General features: G+C 46.2%; 1 protein-coding gene across 1 annotated transcript; it reads right to left on the bottom strand.

Annotated features, from left to right (window-relative positions):
- Positions 1-7,226: 7,226 nt before the first annotated feature.
- Positions 7,227-19,698, bottom strand: LOC103211719 (cartilage intermediate layer protein). Its single transcript, XM_007957701.2, has 8 exons — positions 19,611-19,698; positions 17,156-17,248; positions 16,216-16,485; positions 14,780-14,959; positions 13,908-14,222; positions 12,981-13,089; positions 12,021-12,178; positions 7,227-9,595 (listed from the first exon to the last, which is right to left on the bottom strand). Exons 1-8 carry the CDS (start codon positions 19,696-19,698, stop codon positions 7,227-7,229), a joined length of 3,582 nt encoding a protein of 1,193 aa, XP_007955892.1.
- Positions 19,699-20,143: the final 445 nt, after the last annotated feature.

Genomic DNA, 20,143 nt, shown 5'->3' with positions numbered 1-20,143 from the left:
CATTTACACCAATCCCAGTCCTCTGAAATTGGCATTCAGTCCTTCATCCTGATGTTCAGGAAGGTAGTCAGCAGATGGTGCTAACTCACCATGGCTTCTTTGACTCCTGAGCGGGAAGGACAGTGTGGAGGGAAAAAGGAGAGTGTTCCTGAAGTTAATTCAGCAGATTTTTGGTGCACCAAGATCTGAAGACAGTGCTAGAAACATTCTGGTTCAGTGTTTCCAAAAGGGCATAGATGCCAAGGGTAGAAGGAATGCCAGATGGGACACTTAACCAGCCATATGACTCTGGCAAGTTACTTAACTCCTTAAGTTTGTTTTTTCAATTATAAGTTGGGATAATGTTGACCTATATAGAGCTCTGGTAGCATAGTGGCTAAGACACTTGCCTGCTAACCAGACGGCTGGCGGTTCAAACCCACCAGCCGCTCCTCAGAAGGAAGATGGGGCAATCTACTTCCGTAGTGATACTGCCTTGGAAACCCAAGGAGGGGTCGCTATGAGTCGGGTTTGACTCGACGGCACATAACAACAACAACAACATATAGTTACTGTAAGGAACCCTAATGGCAAAATGATTATATGCTTGACTGCTAACTGAAAGGTTGGCATTTCAAACGCATCTGGAGGCTCCATGAGAGAGAGACCTGTTGATCTGCTCCTGTGAAGATTACAGGCTAGAAAATCCTATGGGGAGTCCTACTGTGTCACAAGGGAGCTCTGGTAGCGTAGTGCCTAAGGCACTTGACCGCTAACCAGAAGGCTGGCAGTTCAAACCCACCAGCCGCTCCTCAGAAGGAAGATGGGGCAATTTACTTCCGTAGTGATACTGCCTTGGCAACCCAAGGAGGGGTAGCTATGAGTCGGGTCCGACTCGACGGCACATAACAACACAAACAACTCTGTCACACAGGGTCGCTATGAGTCAGAATCAACTCCAAGGCATACAACAACAAGGGTTAATGTAGGAGTCCCTTTCAGAAGGTCACAGGTTTAAAAACCCTATGGAGGACAGTTCTACTTAGCAACACATGGATCGCTATGAGTTGGAAGTGACTTGAAGGCAACTGATTTTGGTTAGGACTAACTTGAGGAGTAAATGATTGTTTGGCCCTTACTACCTAGTAAAAGCTTAATAAATGTTAAAGACCTTCCCCGCCCCGCCAACTGGTTAATGCTGTAATTCATGACTTTTGCATTATGTCTGTAAAAATCTTTTATAATTGTGCTTCTTAGCCAGCTTATTCTTAGCCACCCTACTCCATTGTCCCTTAAGGAACTCTTGATTTCAAACAAAAAGATGAAGAAGAGAGATGGAAAAGGGAGGACACAGACCCATGGTTTACGAGTGATTTTCAACTGTAAATTAACTTGTATTAACCATTGTATTAGATAATAAAAGTAATAGTTGCTTCAGTAATACCTGTTGTTGTTATGTGCCGTCGAGTCAGAACCGACTCATAGAGACCCATCCTTAGGTTTCCAAGGCAGTAGCGCTACGGAATTAGATTGCCCCAAAATACCTGTAGTCATTTATTATTTGCAAAGGATACCCACTGGGCTGTGTATGTAAAGTATTATCCAGGGATAAATTAGTAATGAAATAAATAGGAAAAGGGCTTCTGAACCACTGAAATAGATGTTACAAAGTTGGCACATCAGAGAACATGTGCTTTACTCATGACTGTTGCATGCCATCAAGTTAATTCCAACTCAGTGACCTTAGAGATAAGACAGGGTAGAATACCCCATAGGGTTTCCAAGGCTGTCAGCAGACTGACACATCTTTCTCCCGTGGACTGCCTGGTGGGTTTGAACCACCAAGTTTTCAGTTAGTAGCCAAGTTTTTCCAAAACTTTCTGGTCACTTTTGATAGTCTCCTCTTGCTTACCTATTTTTTTAAAAATTTGAAAAATAAATATTTGAAGCTTTTTGTTTTGTTTTTTTAATTTTCTTTAAAATTCTTATAAAGACTGATTCTAGAGTCCTGTGTTTTACCTCTGCACTGTACTCTGCAGGACTCACTGCTAGATTGTGACTGAAGCATACTTTTTTATTGCATGATTGGACTTACAGAAAGTAAGAAAATTCTTCAAGAACTAGCATAAAACTCTTAAGTTACTACATGGAATTAAAATCTTTATAAGAATTTTAAAGAAAGAATTAAAAAAAAAAACTTCAAATCTTTCTTTTTCTTTTTCTTTTTTTGCCAATCTTTTTAAAAATGGTAAGCAAGAGGAGAAAAGTGACCACAGAGTTTTGGAAAAAAATAGCAAAAAGAACTTTTGAAAATGAAAAATATTATTATTAATGTTATACAGATGAATTTATTCAGTATTTTAGATCAGCTGAAAAGGAAGCTAGTAGACAAGAAGATAGATCTCAAGACACTATCCAGGCTTGGGGGTTCAGGAGCATATAGTCTTGGGGGACACTAAAGTTAATTGGCATAACATAGTCCAAAGACAGTGTTCCACATCCTACTTTGGTAAGTAGCAACTGGGGTCTTAAAAGCTTGTGAGTGGCCCCCTAAGGTGCAACTATTGGTCTCTCCCCATCCAGAGCAAAGAAGAAGGAAGAAAATCTAAGACACAAGGTAACAGTCCAGAGGACTAATGGATAACATGAACCTAAGCGCCCACAATGCTGAGACTAGAAGAACTAGATGGTGCTGACTACCACTGCTGACCACTCTGAAAGGGATCACAGTAGGAAATCCTGGAAAGAGTGGAAGAAAAATGTGGAACAAAAGTCAAAATTAAAAAAAAAAAAAAAAGATGAGGCTTACTGGTCTGATAGAGACTGATAGAAGCCCAAGACTGTGATCCTTAAACGTCGTTCAAGACTGGAAGCAAACTCACCCCCATGGCTCAACTTTCAGCCAAAAGATAGACAGGTTATAAAGTGAACAATAACACATGGGAGGCATGCACCCCTTAGAACAATCAGCGAGATGAAAAGGGCAGCATTTGCCCAGGGATGAAACTCAGAAGGCAGGGAAGGGATGGGAAAGAAAGACTAAGGAAAATGGTAAACACAGGGAGAAAGTGGGAAGAGAGCTGTTAACATTGTGGGCGTTGCAAACAGTGTCACAAAACACAATGTGTATGAATTGTTGAATGGAAAACCAATTTACCCTGTAAACTTTCATGCAAATCACAATAACAAAAAAATAAATAAAAAACACTATCCAGAGTGCAGTGTAGAGACAAGGAGACAGGAAAGATGAAATATTAAGACACATGGAGAACAGAATGAAAAGGTCTATGTCTAATTGTAATTCCAGAGAAAAGATTAGAGAGATTGGAAAAAAGATAATGACTAAGAATTTTCCAGAACTGATGAAAGACAGTCTTTATGATTATCCGTAGTATGTGAAGCCATAATACAAAACCCACAATGTTTACTATGCAGAATAACTAAAAAGAAATAGAGGCCTAAATATAACTGATCTTCAGAACACAAAAGACAAAGTCTTAAAAACTGTCAAGAAAACAAAGTTAGACAACTTACAAGGAAATGACAAATAATCTGACAACAGTTTTCTCAACAGTATCAATGGAAGCTAGAAGATAACTGTCAACCTACAGCTGCGTAGTTACCAAAACACTTTTTTCAAGTCAAGGACCTGAAGAAGCTATAAGACAGAATCAGCTTTAATAAAGAAAAAAAAAAAAGCATTATTAGGAACAAAGAACATAATGATAAAAGAGTTAAAGAAGGCATGATGATTCTATACTTAATATGCACACATTAAAATAGCCTCAAAATACATAAAGCCCAATTGAAGAATGGATTTTAAAGAAATTTAAAGGGAAAAATGGACAAACCCACCATCTAGGAGAAGGATTCAACACACTTCATTATCTGAACAATTAACAAGCTGATTTAATAATTATATCTAGATCCCTGTACCTTATGATTTAAAAATACACATTTTTTTTCAGTCACACATGAAAATTATAAAAAGTGACCAAGTACTAGATCATAAAGCAAGTCATGAGTATGAGAGAGAATAAGAAAATCAAAAGAAACCAGGGAAAGTGATAGCTGGATGCTAATGGTTTTGCAGTTCTTGGTTCCTGAGGTCAGGTGGTTTCCCTGTTACTTGTAATCAAAAGACTTCCAATGTGTAGTTCCACCTCTACTCCTTGGCTCTAGATACTTCCTATGCCTGAAAGTTCATCTATCCCTGCACTGCCTCCAGCATTGCTTTGCCTAAATCCTCTCAATCCTTTGTTGTTGTTGTTGTTGTTATTTGCCATATGAGTCTCAATCCTTTAGGACAAGATTATTCTTGTCCTGACATGTTGACGTTTTTCTCTCTCACTCCAACTGCTAGAACTCTCCAGACCTGTAGAGAGCATTCTGTCTAGAAAACTCCTTTTTTTGGAGGCAGAAGCAGCCCAATTTGACCCCTCTGTCTTTCTGCCTGTGCCCTTTCTCCCTACCATCTAGTGTCTGCCCTCGAATAGTTCATACTCGGTAGCTGGGTGGCTGATGATCAGCCAGTACAGCAGGATGAGACTAAAAGCCTAGAGCTTTTCTGAAACAGATCTTTTGTCCATCCAGTATGCAGAGGCTCCACAGGAGAAGGGAACACCCAGTGAGTCACCAGCAGTTTGGTGAACCAAAGGCATCCTGGGATCTGTGCTCTTACCTTAACTGAAAATCATAGAAAGGACTTTTTGGAAATCATCTAGATTCTTATCTAGGCCAACTCCTTCATTTATAGATGAGGAAACTGAGACTAAGGGGAAACTGACTTGACAAATCACACAGCTTGCAGGGGATAGAGCTACCTTTGGAAGTAAGGAGCTTAAGAGTTAAGAGGTGTCATGAGCTTGACATGACAGAGTTTCTTTTCTGAAAGAGAGATGTCTACCATCACTTTCCAGCCTCCACCCCTTTACTTTGCAACAGCTGTTTCGGGTCTTGCCAGCTGGACTGTCAGCAAGCTAGCTCCTAGCTATCACTCAGATCTCAAATGAGATGTTACCTCCCCCATGAAGCCTCCTCTGACCACCACTCTCTCCAAATCTAGTGTTACTTTTCACTAACTTGTAAAAGCCTGTTTGTGCATATGGCCTGACATAGGGTTGTGGTTGTTGGTGGTGTTGTAGTTATGTGCCCTTGAGTCGGGTACGACTCATAGCAACCCCTCCTTGGGTTTCTGAGGTGGTATCACTACGGAAGTAGATTGCCCAACTTTCCTTCCGAGGAGTGGCTGGTGGGTTTGAACCGCCAGCCTTCTGGTTAGTAGTCAAGTGCCTTAGGCACTACGCTACCAGAGCTCCCTGGCATAGGGCAGGCACTCAAATATTTGGTGAATGAACAGTCAGGTATGAACCCTGCCTGCTAAAGTCCTTTATTCAGGCCCTCAGTGGAAAGTAGACAGAGAAGAGCTAGGGACCCCACCTTTTCCAGAGCTGCCTTTCTGTAAGTCTGAAAAGAACTAAAGCAATTGAGGCATCTGCCCTGCAGATGGTGGTATGCTGGCCCATTGGCGGAGGCAGTCAAGCCCCACTAAGCAGTTAGTGAAGCTGCTCCCTGGGAGCAGTGACAGAAGCGAAAGCTGGAAGTGGGTCAAAGTAGTCACAAGGCCACTAGGCCTCAGCCCTGCAAACACTTGCTTTTTCGGAGGTCATGGGGATTCGGTCGCTCATCCAGAGAAATTTCTAATTGATTATGAACCCTCAGGAGCGGACAGATGCTAAGCCAAGAGCACGTAGCCAGCCTAGGCCAGAAGTAGCCAAAAGGAGTTGTACTGGGCCAGTCAGGGGATTAGGGACAACGTTTTGTCCTGATTATAAACTCCTCCCCCAATCCCCTTGGCTTATTTCCTGACAGATACTGGAAAGGTTGAGAGAGAAGTAGTCAGTGCCCCACCCCAGCACTCTCTCCCAAATGTTGATGCCTTCAAGGTCACTCTGACACCATCCACTGGCCTCTGATTACTATTTTAAACAAATACCTTTTCTAAAAACAAAACCCAAACCCTGTCCATTTGGACCAGTTGTTTTACTTGAAGGGACAAGAGCTATTACAACAGAGATCTGGTGTCTGGAAAAGCTGGGCGTCTTTAGACAAGCTTGGAAAAAAGAAAAACCCATCATCTCTGAGTGAGGTCAGCCAGCCCAGCTGGAGAAGACAGCCGGCTGTGGGGGAGCCAAAGGACCACTTGGCCAGCTTGCAAGACCCTGGGCCAACCCATTGTGTAAATAAGTTCCCCAGTATTGGAAAGAAAGAAAATCGGAGCATGTTTTTAGCCTTGCTCAGGAGCCCAAAACATGCTCACAATTCCAGGCCATCTCTGCTCTTCCCTGCGAATGGAAAATATGATCCCTCAAAACAAACTTGACTGCTGGAGTGTGTGCCCAGTTACCCAGCCCCATAACTTAGGGCACCAGGCCTCACACCAGCTTGTGACTGTTTTCCAGGGTCCCTTTGGATCCTCCGGCTCACTTTAATGGATAGAAGACAGAATAGCAGCCTCAGAATCAAAGTATAAAATGTGCCTTTATTGACATCTGCCCTGGGCTACACTAAGCTTCTAGCTTCTAGCTAGAACAAAAGCAAATATAAGAGAAACATGCAAATAAAATTAGTAACTGCATTTGAAGAGATGTTCTTTGCACACTTGGTAGAGGAACTGTGATCACCCTATAATCAATAGCTTAACATTGAATGCGTACTAGAGTTCCAAATTCAGCAGAGAAATAAATAACTTATTTACATTTCAAGTAAAAATATTATAGTTTATTCCTTTTATTTTTCACCAACATTTATGCACATGAACTGTGATGGGATGCTTCTTACATCCTGTGGAGCAAGACCAAGAGATATGCTTAATATTAGTTATTTGAACTTCAAAATCAGGTTTTTATTATCATAGGGGTGGTAAAACCATGCAAAAAAAAAAAAAAGTACACTTTTCTTTTTTGATGGCACTAAATGAAGAACGGTCAAAGCCAGAGAGTTTTCCCAATTGCCAATTCCTTGTGTTTCTTTTAAAGAACAAGACAAAAGGGCTTTATTTTGCCATTTTAGGGGTTACATGCCAATCAGTAGAGTGGGACAAAGACAGTAAGTAAAGGCATGAAGAAATAAACAAGCAAATTGCACCAGAACAGATGTGCTTAAATTAACCGAGTGACAGTTTGTGCATCAGTCTCACAATGGCTGTCACTTGAGGTGAGGGGAAAAGAGGATGGAGCACCGGAGACTCAGTTGCTCAATGGCTGCTGAGCAACCTCAGGAAGCCTCAGAGAAGCCGCCCCTCCTTGCCTACGCTGGCTAGCCCTACTTGCCCGCTGCTGCCTCCTGGAGGCCAATCTTCCTCGGAGAGCGCCCGTGGCAGGTGGCCGGGCTGAGGTGCTTTGCAAGTACTGGAAAGCACTCTGGCGGCCCACTTGCCTCTCTGCACAGTTAAAAGTGAGGGCCACTCCCACATTGCTTTTCATGACTCTGGAGGAACCATCAGATGTTCCATCGAAACATCGGCCAAGTGCAATCTCCTTAGCCGTGCGAGGGTCCTGGTCAGTGACGGTGTAGATGCCATAGTTGTGACCCAGCGGGTCCAGGGGCGCCAGCATGGTGTACTCGCTGGTGTCATTGTTGACCGCCAATGGCAGGTGGTTGACCAGATACTCATGAAGCATAGAGTTCACGCTGGCTCTTTGGCAGCTGCCTTGGGGAATAATCTTCACCAGGGTGCGGTCCACCCGGTCTTGGTCATAGAGCATCCCACTGCACTTGAACTCCAGGCAGGCAGATGAGACATTGGGCTGATCCCTATCCCGCGTGCTCTTCACATCTCGGATTCCATACAGCTTCCCCACTGTTCGCCGGTGGGTGCCCCCCATGTTGCGGGATCGCACATTCACCTCTATTGGCCCCACAATCTTCACCTTGATGTAGCAGGCTCTGAATTCCATTGGCTTGGGCCACCATGCAAGGTAGTCTTCAGTCCAGCTCATGGGGTCATCCTCATTGAAGAGGACCGTGTTATAGTCATATCGATCCCCCTCAATCTGGTAGAACCGGAAGTGGGCCGCACTGGGCGGTGCCTCTTCGCATGCCCGCAGGTTTTCAAAAGCATAGATAGGCCCGTTGCTTTCTTCAGCTGAGTTGGGTCTTGGCTTCGCCATACTGATCTGGAAAGCTGTCTTCTTAACCCGCGGGTCCTCATGATCTGTCCGCCTGTACTTGAGCTTGTTGAGGTAGGGCTGAGGGACACCGATTGCATTTGGGTTGAATTTAGGAGAAGATGCCACCGCTTCCAGTTCCTCCCCTGCCAGGCTTGCCAAGACATAGGCAGAGTAGGCATCAGGGGACTGGTCATCACAGAAGGCAGGCAGACAGGCCCCATTGGGCCCTGTGATGACACTGTCAAAGCGGCCCCAGACTCTGGGGTTGGATGAAAAACCAGTCCTGGGCTCCAGGTTGATCACAGAAACCACAACTCCCTGGATCTGTTCACTGGGCAGAAACCTCTCACTCCGGTAGGCTCTCACCTTGATAAAGCACCTCCTACTTTCAGGAACATCTAGGTTAAAGAGCCTCCTCTCACGAATCTCCATGTTGCCCACCAGGAAGGTTCTCTCTTCCCTTCTGTTCCGCCTTCGGCTTTCAAATTCGAAGTCTCCTTCCTCCTCCCACAGCCCTGTGTCTGGGTTGAGTGACCAGAGTTTCATTGTAGAAACATGCTCTGGCATCTTGACCTGGGTTGAGTCGAGGTGGACCTTCACCTTGCCAGCATTGAGTGACTCTGAGGTGGCCTCATCTGTGAAGTCCACAGAAAACATGCCATATGTCCGAAGGGGGAAGGTGTCTCCTTCGTCATTGATGAAGTTCAGGTCACTCTGGGCAGCTGTAGCTGTGGAAATATTCCGGGGATCCAGGAAGGTCACGCTGGCCTTCACTTTTCCTGTGAAGAGCTCCCCATTCTGCCTGTAGAAGCTCTTAGATGGAATCTCCAGTTCAGCCACAGGGTCTTCACCAATCATCTCCCCCAGGGGGATAATGTTGGTCTCCAAGGCCTCCAAGGTGATGGGCTCTTTCCGTCTAAGCATCTTGATCTCATGGAACACTGTGCTCCCCTTCTTGTTGAAGGGTAGCACTTTGGTGGTATTGATGAACTTCTGCAGCCTGTCCACAAATGTAAGCACCAGCCTCTCAGTGTCCTGGGGAACATGGAGGGTGAAAGTGCCTTTGTAGCCAGTCATGCTCACACGGCTGCCCCCCATGTACACGTAGCCAAAGCGCATGGGCTCCCCATTGTCGGCAGCACTGACACGGCCCCTCACAATACTCCGGGTCTCTGTACACCGCTGGCAGCTACACTCTGTGGCCACTTTAGTGGGCAGTGTATACCCAGTGCACTGAATCTCCTTCTCCTCTGTCTTGGAGATGCCACAGCAGTTCTCCACAGCATCCCGGCACCTGATCCCATTGTCCTGCTGCCCCGCACAGGTCTTGATGGGGCAGTGGCCCACATCATAATAGAAAGAGTTGGTGGCATTCTGGAAGCAGTCGTGGGGCAGCCGGATAAGGTAGCTCTCAGGGGTTGGGTTACAAGGGGTCTCATTAGGGGCTGTGGAGGGAAAGGGTGTAGACATTAGATGTAAGTTCACATCTTACATAAGTTTGCCTCTCTCTCACCTCTCTGTGGTGCTTTATGGTTTTCAAAGTACTTGCATATGCAAGATCCTGATTCTCATAGCACTTCTATGAAAGAGATGGGTAGCTATTACTAACACCATTTTAAATGATAGGGAAACAGATGGTTGCCGAGACCACTAGAGTAGTGATTCTCAATGGGGAGGCTGTTCAGGATATCACCAAAATTAAGGGTGCTACTACTGGCTTTGAGTAGGCAGCATCACTGACGCTCTCTATGTCCTGCAGGGCCTGGCACTGTCCTACATAAAGAATTGTTCTGCACCCTGCATAAAATTCATGTATCCCACTAGATGTTCATGTAGGTGAAAAACCTGTTTACAATGATTGGGGTCTAGTATTTTTTTACATGGCTTTAACATACACTGAACTTTTCAAGAATGCAGCTACCATGTAAACTGAGCTAGGACTGTACTTTGTTTAGCTTTGAACAATACAAAGAATTGTCCCTTATTTCAGAAAAATCATACCACCTACCACAACATTATTCAGGGAATGTGAACCGCCAAAATGATACCTCTGTACCTATCAGAATTTGTCGCTGTCACATTTACATGCAAAGATCTGACCTCTTTGTTTATCTTCTCATGTTATTGTGCCAAAACAATTACATATTGAAATATTATTTTATATTAAAATGATTTCCTTCTCATCTCTCCTTTATGGTATAGTTGTTGTGCTGTTGTTATGTGCCGTTGAGTCAGACCCAACTCATAGCGACCTCTCCTTGGGTTTCCGAGGCAGTATCGCTACCGAAGTAGATTGCCCCATCTTCCTTCCAAGGAGTGGCTGGTGGGTTTGAACCGCCAGCCTCTGGTTAGCAGTCAAGTGCCTTAGGCACTACACTACCAGAGCTCCCATGTTATAGTTAGGGCCAGATATATTTTTTGGAAATTGTATATAGTTAAGTTATTATATATAAATTTAAATAGTCCATAATAAAAAATGTTGTAGTTGTTGTTATGTGCCGTCAAGTTGTCTCCAACTCATAGCAACCCCTTCCTGGGTTTCCGAGGCAATATTCCTACAGAAGCAGATTGCTCAACCTTCCTTCCAAGGAATGGCTGGTGGGTTTGAACCACCAACCTTCTGGTTAACAGTCAAGTGCCTTAGGCACTATGCCACCAGAGCACCAATAATAAAGAATAGTAAATAAAAAAAGAATCGAAAAGACAGTATCAAAAAATAACTATTAAAAAAACAAAGTTACTGTGACAAATGGGTAGCATTGGTGTGATGGGTTGAGAAGCCCTGCTGAGGGGGCTCTTCTTCTCCTCTGCTGAGGTCCAGAATGCCCTGCATCCTGCCTGTCCTGAGGTCTGCTGTTCAGCTTCCTCAGAGTCTATGAAATATTTCAGGACCTTTCCAGTAAAGTCTGTCTTCCTCTGCCTTTTGTTTTATTTAGGCTAATTACGAGGATATTCTACCCCAAAACCAAACCACTGTTGTTGATTCCGACCCATAATAAACCCTATAGGACAGGATAGAACTGCCCCATAGGGTTTCCAAGGTGGTGAATCTTTAGGGAAGCAGACTGCCACATCTTTCCCGTGTAGCGGCTGGTGGAGTCAAACTGCCGACCTTTAGGTTAGTGCTTTAAGCACTGCACCAGGCTCCTTTATTCTACCCCCCAGCCTTCATTTTTCAAGTACAGGTTCCTGATTGCCTTCAGCCTTGAGTCTTTCCTGCTCTAATTCACTGCTTGAAGCCACCTCTGATCAGATCACCCTTTCTTGTAAAGGCCCCTCAGTTTCCTACTTTTGTACCTTTGCTCACACTGGCCCCTGGATCTGGAACTCTCTTATCTCCATATAGATAGCCCCTGCCTGTTCTTTAAAACCATTCTAATTTGGCTGCAAATTAGAATCACCTGGGGAGCTTTTAAAACTCATGATGCCCAGGTCACATTCCAGACCAATTAAATTGGAATCTCTGGGGCGTAGGACCTAGGCATCAGTATTTTTAAAAATTCAGCAGGTGATCCCACTGGGCAGTCAAGGTTAAGAACAATTATTTAGGGCCCAGCTGGAAAGTTGCTCCCTCAAGCATCCATCTGAGATCACTCCCACCTAGAAGTTCTCTCTCTCTCCTCTCTCTATAGAGACCACAGCTCCTTATCTCCTGTTTTAACTGCAGTTTTCTATATTATTCACATCTCTTCATCTCTCCTACAGTGATGATTGATGAGGGTAGGATTCAAGGCTGTACCATGTTTGCATGCCAGAGGGCATGGCACTATGCATGGCACAGAAAAGATTCTAGTGTCCAGTTATGCTTCCTGAGGTGCTCATCCATTACTGTGGTAGACCCGAGACCCCCGGGGACTCAGATAAGCTTACCTATGACAGTCAGCTGGGCGATCTGGGACTTCACAGCCCCAGCATCACTCTGGGCCTTGCAGAAATACTCCCCAGCCTGGTCCCGCTGCAGGTTTCTCAGCACCAGCTTGCTCTCATGCTTGTAGCGGGAGGGGTCCAGTAGTGTGTCATTGTGGTACCTGTCAGGGATGGAGAGGTGAGGCCTGAGGGGGCACTGGGAGGACAGGTATCCCTGGAAGGAGGGGCAGTGCCCAGGAGCAAACAGCCAAGGAAACAGTTGGTGGATGTGTCCCTGCAGATGCTAACATTATCTCAGACAGCTCACCCAAGAGCACTGACTGACCTGAGAGTCAAGGGACTTGGTTCTGAGTCTCAGCCCTGCAACTTTCCTGGCTATGGATCCTTGGACAGATCATCCCACCTCTCTGAGCTTTAGTTGCTTGGTCTATAAAATGGGAGCAATGATCCCTAGTAGATTTCACAAGATTGTTGGAAGATCAAACAAGATAATGGCTGCAAAATGTTTGTGAAGGCTAAAGGACTCATGGGAGCTCTGGTGGCATAGTACCTAAGGCATTTGACTGCTAATCAGAAGGCTGGCGGTTCAAACCCACCAGCCACTCCTTGGAAGGAAGGAAAGGACTCACAGCCAGTGGGGATTCTACTCTTGTTTGCCTTTGTCAGAGCTGAGGAGCCTCATTCTGTGTCCTGAGGATATGTAAGTTGGGACCCTGAAACCAGAGATGCTCTGTAGATAGATGGCCCACCTTAGAGAGGACAGCCAGAGGGTTTGCTCGTTGTCTGTACAACTTCAACACTGCTGGGTCCCACTTTCAAGTGCCAACATCTGGGCTCTGTGCCTGTGCTGGCTTGTCCCACTCTTCTCTTGGCTATTACCATTATTAATAACTCCAGACCCAATGCAAGAAAGTTCTGGTTTCTGAGAGGAGAATTGGGCAGGGTAGCTGGCAGAACACTCACCAGAAATACTTGTCTGGCCCAGGCTTCCCTGTGGCCTTACAGCACAGGGACACACTCTGCCCAGCTCTCCGTGCTTTTGTCTGAGGATTCATCACAATATATGGAGTCTCTGGGAGAGGGATTGTAGTAGAAAATGAGAAAATAGTGGTTTCTTTTTTTTTTTTTTCCTGTGACAGATTCTACAGAGCCTTGCTCAGGTTCTTTGCCTTGTATTAAAACTGTATAACTTCACCTCCACCCTCAACCCCTCTCAAATGACCCTAATACTTCCTAAGGGAACTGCTCCAGAGTGGAGCTCACCATCTTCATACCCTCTGTGTGGTAGACCTTCTCCCATGGCCTCTCAAGCAGCATCTGAATGGGGGAGTAGAGAACCCAGTACACCTGTGCCAGCTCAGGATTACCCAACATTGCCATTGGGACAGAGCTGGCTGTTTTAAATAGCAATATTCCTTTTCTCCTTCCCCCAGCAGAATTTTCTGGCCATTCTGTACCATTTCTGAACTCCCCAAGCCTTTTTTTTTTATGACCTCCAAACCCCACACTATATTGTAATCAATTGTTTTAGATAAAGTGACCAGAGAAGAAAGACCTCGTGCATTTGAGGAAATAAGTCATACTGATATCTGGGGAAAGAACACTCCAAACAGTGTAAATAGCAAGTGCAAAGGCCCTGAGGCAGGAGTGTGTATTTGAGGAACAGAGATGAGGCCAGTGTGGCTAGAGGAGAGAGACTGTGGGGTGAGGGAGTAGTTAGAGAGGAGATCAGAGAAGTAATGGGGGGCCAGATGATGTAGAGTCTTGTGGGCTGTGGTATAGATTTTGTGTTTTACTCTGAGTAAACTGGGCCAGCTCTTAGCACTGTGACCCTTCTATTTACTAAAAGTCCACCCCTTTCCCCAGCTGTACTGCAGAGAACTCAGGTACCTGCCCTCATGAACTCTGCAGTGACGGTAGCTGCCTTCAGGCTAGTCTTAGGCATTGTGAGCTTGATGGGGGCAAACTTGGCCTTTGTGATCTTCAGGATGCTTTTGCCATCGGGGCATAAGCCAGGCACTCGGAACCTTCCCCTACTGTCTGTTTTGGTCAGTTGTTTAGGCTTCTTAGTTAGCAGGTAGACAGTGGCCCCTGAGGCTGGGGCACCCCCGGGGAGGGAGACAGCCCCTTGCAGTACAAAGTCCTGGCACATGCAGGCATCACAGTCAGCATTCACCTGGCCCATGGGACAGGTCAGGTCACAAGCTGTGGGAGACAGGGCCAGATCAGCAGGAGTTACATGGATTCTGACTCTCCCTCAGCCATATCCCAGCCTGTAGACTCACTCATTAAGCCTTTGTTACCCTTCATGATCAACCTGCATGACTAACTCCTATTCATCTATTAAGAATCATCACAGGACATCTCCTCCAGGAAGCCTTCCTATGGTAATTGACCCTGCTCTATGCCCCCACATTACCCTGTATATCCCCCATCAAAGCTTTTAATATATGCTCAATTGTTGTGTTGTTATATGCCGTTGAGTCGGACCCGACTCATAGCGACCCTTCCTTGGGTTTCCGAGGCGGTATCACTACAGAAGTAGATAGCCCAACCTTCCTTCCGAGGAGTGGCTGGTGGGTTGGAACCACCAGCCTTCTGGTTAGCAGTCAAATGCCTTAGGCACTACGCTACCAGAGCTCCTATATGCTCAATTAATACATGATAAATAAATGAAGGCTCCATTTCAGTCTGACCTTCCTCCCAGGCTGCATCAGACTCACCTCCCAGCCCCTGCACAGTGCCAGAACAGAGGGTGGTACCTGTACAGTCCTGGCTCACACAGAGCTGTCCCTCTTCAGTGGCCTCACTGCACAGTGACATCGTCTCTGCCAGGCAGTTACGCGTACGGGTCTGGACCCCCGTGTGACCACAGGCAGCTGAGCACTTGCTCCAGGGAGACCATGTGCTCCAGATGTGCTCTGAGTCTCGGCGCAGGGACCCTGCAAAGTGATATCAGCAGGTAGTCTGACTTCCCTCCCAGAGAGACTCTGTCAGGAAATCTAACTGTGAAGCTATTTCTTCTCTGGTGAGGAGCAATGAGGGCCTCCATTTATGCTGTAAATATCATTGATACTTATATTTATTGCAATGATTTTTCCAACATATGGAACTCATGAGTCTAGAGATGATGTCTCTTTCTAATTTGCACAAAGGCATCATATAGGCTAGAGGTGGTCCTGAGAGGGGCTTATTGGCCAAGTGCTGAGAGTTTGATAAGCTGTCCTAGGATATGCAAGACACATCTTCCTTCTCTACCAATGTGGAAACAACCACTTGCTCCTGGGAAGTTGGGATCTGGGACCTGCAGTGACCTAGACATCAAGCTCCTATCTGCCTATACCCCTCACCTCTGGCCTGAGGCCTGTCTGCAAGAAGGGGGCTACAGACCTTGCCCAGGAAACCAGCCTGAGCTCCCACTCCTGATAACTACCACTCCTGCTTGGGCCTGAGAGGTCAGGTTGTTTGGACTGGCAGAACCCACAAGAGGACAGGGTGCACATCCAAGAAGTGCGTAGGTCTGCAGCTAATTTCCCTACCACCTATATTGTCCAGTGTTGGGAGATAGAAAGGGCAAACTCTGCAAACACAGACAGGTTCAAATCCCAGGTCTGCCTGTATTAGCTATGTAATCATGAGAAGTTACCTAACCTCTCCAGACCTCGAGTAATCTGGCAAAATGGAGATTCCTCAGAAGCCAATTGTAAAGACTGAATTATATAGATAACTAGCATGGTGTCTGGCACATAGGAATTATAATAGAAACCAACATCTAGTGAACGTTTACCATGGGTTTATCCATCATCTCATTTAATCCCCCTAAGAACTCCTATGAAGATTTAGAAATACTATTTCTGTTCTACATGTAAGAAACCTAAGACTCAGAGAACTTCAGAAAAAAATTGCCTAGAGAACATAATTCATATGGTAGATGCAGGATTCAAACCCAAGGAACCCAACCCCAGAGTCTGTGGTATTAACCACCGTGCCACATGTAATGAATAAAAAGGCTTGAGTGAAGGGGACCCATACACATAGACAATGTTGGGAAGATCATGGTACTAATGACACTGATGGGTTATTTGAAGAGAGGTGAAGTGTGTATATGTGTGATGTCCAGAGTTCCCATGACCAGAGGCAGGTCCGGGCCTCTTCCTGGGCTTGTGGGAGGTAGGAATGGGGGCTTCATCAGGCCTACCTGGCGGGCAGAAGAAGCGCACAGTGTAGTTGGAGCAGTTCCGACCAGACCGCTGCTCTCTGTTGAGGCACCAGAAGCCCTCACGGGGACTGCCATGGACCACCTGGCCAGTGCTGCTCGCAGGTATCCAATCAGTAGTCCGAGCCTCTAGCCACAGGGGCCGGGCACACACACGGTCTCCATAGTAGAAACGAATGGCATCCAGCCGCTCATAGTCACCCTGCCCACCTGGGTGGTCAATGTTGAACCATGTTGTCCACTCTCCAGGATCTAAGAGATAAGAACCAGCTTAGGATGGAGCCATACCCTGGAGCCCCAGGGGAGCTGCAGTTCTCCTTCCCTGCTCAACACCTGGGAGTCATCCCTGATACCTCTCGCCGTCCCCAATCAGTCTCAGGCCCTACTGCATCTCTCTCTTCAGCATCTCCCTGATCTCTAACACTTCTGTGCCCCCCACTGCCAAGGCCTCCATTCAAACTCTGATCAGCCCTCTGTGCCATGTCAGTAACTTCCTGTCTGGTCTCTTTACATTTAGCCTCCCCCTCCACCCTCTCCTCTGCACTTCCTTGCAGCCAGGGTGAACTTTCTCCACATAGCTTGGACCACACCACTCCCCAGTTTAAAAAAGCCCTTAGCCAGGCATTTAAGATACTGGTGAGCTGGCCCCTGCTGTCTATCCATCTTCATCTCCTCCCTCTCTCCCCACCAGCCTGTGCTGTGGCCACAGCAAGCTCTACAGCATCCTTGGAATCTATCAGGCAGCTTCAGGAGTCTGAGTTGTCCTATATACTAGGTCCCTCTGCCTGGATGGAAGCATAAGCCAGTGCCTTGTAAAAGTGGGTTTCCACGGAACCCTGACCTTAGGCCCTGGCTTCAGAGATGCTCTTAGCAGCTCAGTAAATACGTCCCCTCCCAACACCTCCCTGCTCCAGCCACTTACTTTCCAGGGGGTCAGCAGGCTTGGCAAAGATGTTGGAGGTCCTCTTCCCAGGCTGGACTCTTCTCACTGATTGTGTGAGCATCGTCTGCCTCCCTGGGAGGGCAGGAGGAGAAGAAGCTGAGTGAGAAGTCAGGACTGTAAGATATAGAGGCCCAGCAGGGTCCTACTACCAGATTCCCAGGACTCAGGAAAAGAGTAAGATGTGGTGGACAGAACATGTGCACTGGAATGGATTCAAATCCCTACTCTGTCACCTTGCAACCTTGGAAATCTTTCTTCCCCTGAGCCTATTTACCCATAAAAGAAGGATGCATTGACAATCACTATATCACAGGGTCATGATGAATATTCAGAGTGATAATGAATGTGAGGGAGCCCGGCATAGAGTATATGCTCAACGAATGCTAACTCCCTTCTTGCTCTCATTCTAGAAACACACAGGATGCTGCTGAGCAGTCAGTGGGCTCCAGCTCCTGCTTTGCGGTTTGAGCTTGTCCTTCTTGGCAAAATGGAGGCTTATTTTTCTCCTCTGTAAAATGGAGATATTAGTCCCCACCTTATAGGGTGGTTCTGTTGGCATGAAGATGCCATGAGGTAACACAAGAAAAGATCTCTGAAATACACCATAGAGATTGAGAGCATGGGCTTCAGAGGCTCTGCTACTTCTTGACAATATGGTATGACCTTGAGCAACCCATGTGACTCCTTGTTCCCTCACCAGAAAACAAGGATACTAATAGTTCCTGCCTCAGAGGACTACGGAGATTAAATAACCTCATTCATAAAAGCCAATTAGGACAAATGCCTACCACCTAGTGTATGCTGAATCAGTGTTAGCAACTCCTTTTAGTTCAATGCCTGGCACAATAGATTGATTCTTTCCACTTGGCAAAATTTGGCTTTAGGAGTCCACCCTTCCATAATGGACTCATGTGGCCTCATTGGGGCAGGGGTCTCGATTTTCTGACCTCAGACTGGCAAGATCTACCTGAGGGTGGATAGAGAGTCCCCAGGACATGGGCAATTTCTAAACTCACCCCACTTGAGGCTGGATTGGAAGGGGAAGGAGAAAGCAGAGCAGAAGACTGTAAAAGCTTTGAAAGGCAATTAACTCTCTTGTAGGGAGCCAAATCAGAATTCTCTGTGCTGCTTAATTGAGGTGATAGGAGCTCTTTTGATCAAACTAATCTGATTTTCCCTCAGATGACTGAATGTTAATCATTTTCACAAACACCAGCTGTCAGGGCGGAGAGAGCAAGGCGAGTGGAGGGCACGCACAGGGTTTGGCAAGATGCTGAGACAGCCTTTGTTCCTTCATCTGTGGACACAAAGCCCACAGTGCATGCAGCTTTAAAAGACAGGCTTGAGGATTTTTTGCTTTACCTGAGCATGTGGTTAGAAATCAGGAGAGGAAGGGGAGTGGGAGAGTGTGTAGGGCAATGCTGGGAGCTCTGATGCTTCGACACTTTGCGGAGTTGGCTGTTCCACCAGGCAAATTCTTTGTACTTGTTCCTTTGAAGGAGTCCCTGGGTAGGGCAAATGGTTAACATCCTCAGCTACTAACTGAGAAGCTGGAGGTTCGAGTCCACCCAGAGGTGCTTCAGAAGAAAGGTCTGGAGATCTACCTCTGAAGAATCAGCCATTAAAATCCTATGAAGTACAGTTCTGTTCTGACAAACCTGGGATTGCAGTGAGTTGGAATTGATTCGATGGCAACCGGTGCTTTCTCTGAGAGCTCAGTGTCACCAGAGGATGGGATTAGAGGGCGGGGAGACCAGATGTCCCCTTAGAATGGCTGATCAAAGTGAGGCTCTGGTGCTTCTAATTGAACGATCTAATTGAAATGGAGCTTTAGGTCAGAAGAATTTTCATGAAACTGAAAACAATCCAAACCCCAAACCTGCTCCAGAGAACTCAAAGATCCTTGGTGATTCCAGTTTCACTCCGGCTGCTTGGAGGCTCAGACCTTAATTCAGTATTCAGGGGTAGTAATCCTCTCTTCTTCTTCCTCCAAATGATTACTTATCCCCCTCCACATTGAAAAAGTTCTGTTCTGTGGGTTTTGGTACTGAAAACTATCTCAAATCCTTTGAGAAAACAAAACCAAAACCAAACTCACTGCCATTGAGTCAATTCTGACTCATAGAGATCCCCATTGGGTTTCCAAGGCTGTAAATCTTTATGGAAGCAGACTGCCTCATCTTTCTTCCATGGAGCAGCTGGTGGGTTCCAACCACCAACCTTTTGGTTAGTAGACAAATGCCTTAACCACTACACTACCAGAGCTCCTTTGGGAAAATAAGCAGGACATAAATTAGGAATAAATTCATAAACCAGCCTCAGGTCTTGAATCCACTACTGTGACACAAGGCAGATGCAACGTTGGACTCTAGACCAAGCATGACTTCACTATGGCAGATGGGGACTTGGGGGCTAGGAGATACTTAGCCTGTACCAAACACAGAGGTGAACTCCAGGAACAGGAGGAAGAACATGCAGGCCTTGGTCCCCAACATCTTTCCCCCTGGCCCTGTGGGGAACATGGCAGGAGATAGATGAGGGTGCTTCACAGAGTCAGCTTGTCCCTGGAATGTGGTCTCTCAAGAAGTTTCTCAGACCCAGTGACCTGCAAAGAAACAGAGCTTATCAAGTTCCACATTTCTGAGTTGCCTCTGATGGATCAAACAGGAATATTTCCTGAGCTGTCAGAGATGGAAAGATGGACAGAATAAAGTCTTGTGGGAGGTGACACCTGCCTGAATTGTGAAACCAGGGAGCTTGGGTGGTGTGGAATCTGAGTCCAAATGAGGTAGACTCCTCTGGGGTCCAGGCTCCAGGGCCTCCCGTCAAGGCAGCACATGAAGGAGAGGAGGGGTAAGGAGGTTCCTTTCCAATGACGAAAGGCCAGAGCTCACTCCCAGGAGTCTCTTGGTGACTCATTAGTCACTTCTAAGACTTGGGCTTGGTGGGCATTTGTTTTCCTACCCC

This window comes from Orycteropus afer, unplaced genomic scaffold, assembly GCF_000298275.1.
Source record: "Orycteropus afer afer isolate SDZICR_OR568_19922 unplaced genomic scaffold, OryAfe1.0 scaffold00015, whole genome shotgun sequence".
Lineage (NCBI taxonomy): Eukaryota > Metazoa > Chordata > Mammalia > Tubulidentata > Orycteropodidae > Orycteropus > Orycteropus afer.
Note: the sequence above shows the minus strand (reverse complement) of the source record. Positions and strands in the feature narration are given on the sequence as shown.